A 2,226-nucleotide genomic window follows, 5' to 3' on the forward strand; every position below is an offset into this window, starting at 1 on the left:
CGACGCATATATTACAAGCTTCGCTGAAAGCCTTTTTTTCCAGCTTTATATATTAACGAAAGACTTATATTTCTACTATCATGTTCACTTTAACCACGTTGAGACTTGGCTGGACGTTACTAGAATTCACGCTTTCCAAAACACACAAGACGCAAAATAATCATACACAATTTCCCAATCTCTCCTGCAAGGCTCTGGAGATCGCACTGACGAACAGAACTCTCTCATGAAGTCTATGAAGTTCACAGGTAAACCTTCAGACACAGTGTCTCGAAGGCCCCGGTATAACGACCTCTCCCCGGGTTCTTAATACCGGGGTTCTCTCACCGTAGTAGACACGGGTGTCATCTAGGTTGCTATGCATCGTGTACGGCTAATGCTTTTCTTTAATAAAGAAACATCCGACCATAAACACATAAAATGAAAAATACTAGCAAAAGAATGCTTATGGTGTCTGCCTGTGGATGTTTAGTGAACCATACGGAACTATGTATAAGCATATTGCCTTCATACATAATTCGCATATGGTCCATTACCAGTAACAGTCTAAAATCCTCCCTTTTCTATGAACTATTAAACGGTAGACGTGATTTTCTCCAGCTTCCCCGACGATATTAAGATTTTTTGTCAAATTTGCTTATTTTTTGGTAACGGTTATTTTTTTTTTTTTTACATCCCTAACGAGACGATGTATAGAGGAAAACATTTTCTTTTAATCGCGAAATAAGTATTTCTTTTATTATTTCGCGACAAATAATGTACAGAGTCTCCATTATGATAGAAACTCCTTGGTGATAAAATACGCTGGAGAAGAATGGCAACACGTTAGTCTCTTGCATACATCAAGGATAGCACATGTGAAATTCACTTAATTAGCTTAATACTGCATTAATCTTCCACTTTAAATCTGCATGCGTGGCAGATTAAGCAGTATATCATAAGGGAAGAAGCAGCTGAGACAATGTGGGTGCCATTCTCCCCGCCCACAGGGACGCCTGTTGTAGCCAGCATGTGGCAGCTCCTGGCAAGTGAAGCCGGAGCTGTCATGAACAATAATGAATGCCTTTGGATCGCTTATTAACACGATATTTTTTCCTACTCTAAAACCAAGGTGTTGAAGTATCAGCAGAACAAACACAGCTTCTTAAGAACCTCTCGAGTGAAGGTAAACGCTTTTGATTGAGCCTTGTTCCTGTAACCGTTGCTACCCGTGCATCCGATCCGCAGAACCGCCTGCCTCGTGGCGTCAGGAGCTACAGCCCTGCGCTGTAGCTCCCTGGAGCCACACGCACCAGGCTTCAGTGTTCTCCCGGATCACACTTCCCTTGCTTGCTATCTTTAAATACGTGTGTATAGTACTATCATCTTTATGGAATAGAAAGTAGTGATATCGTGTTATTTGTATTCAATGTAATCTCTCTCAGCGAGGGAGGTTTTGGTTAGGTACTGTGGAGTTGACGAATCCTCTCGTATCGCAGGACCAAGTATCCTGGTTTTATATGTGGTGAAGACATATATCTGACCCAGTTAATCCCCGAAGGTGCCATCGGTAGCAGCTGTGTACTGTCTTTAGCATGACAACGATTCCATTTATGTCCACCTGTTCGTAGCGTTTAAGGACTAACTACATGTGTGTTGTAAGGTCACTATAAATCCTGTACTAACCTTTACTTATTTCTTTAGTAAAATAAGTAATATGCTTTATAAATAAAGTAATAGTAATCTTATAAATGCCATAACAAACTAAATTTTGTAATCTAATTCAATTAATACTTATCGAGAAAGAGGAATGACTGCATTAAGGGGGACGGCTTGCAGACTAAAGGGTAATTTATTAGAAATATCAAGTTAAGCATCACATCATATATTGTAGAAGAATTTTCCAGTCTCCTCCTTGGCAGATGAAATAGAATCCAGCTAAGCAATATGTCAAAATTTTGTGATTGTGACTGCTTAGCTCATATGTAGTTTTTTGTTGTTGTTTTTTTTTACATTTTCAGCATTTTTTACGTTACAGTGAATGTTTTTGATTAACAAAAGTTTTACCTTTTTTCCTTATATATATTTTTGGTACTAATCGCGAATCCTAACAGAAACTGACTATTAAATCAGTCTCCACAATGAATAAAGTCTGGGCAAGGATGAGTCTCACCACATGATTTTGGTCGTAGAAATGATCGTTTTCGTAAGTAAAATGGAAACCATTATAACGGACAGATAATAATG

The 2,226-nt window shown here is 38.8% G+C and overlaps 1 protein-coding gene across 1 annotated transcript in view; it reads left to right on the plus strand.

The window, feature by feature from the left end:
* The window catches only part of LOC119588147 (twitchin-like), a gene marked incomplete in the record, with an annotated part of 124,648 nt that overhangs the window by 120,382 nt on the left and 2,040 nt on the right, over nt 1-2,226 (plus strand). Inside the window, 1 exon segment of the mRNA XM_037936853.1 lies at nt 192-248. Within this exon segment, the coding sequence (XP_037792781.1) occupies nt 192-248 (57 nt within the window).

Source organism: Penaeus monodon, chromosome 23 (genome assembly GCF_015228065.2).
Source record: "Penaeus monodon isolate SGIC_2016 chromosome 23, NSTDA_Pmon_1, whole genome shotgun sequence".
NCBI classification, from domain to species: domain Eukaryota; kingdom Metazoa; phylum Arthropoda; class Malacostraca; order Decapoda; family Penaeidae; genus Penaeus; species Penaeus monodon.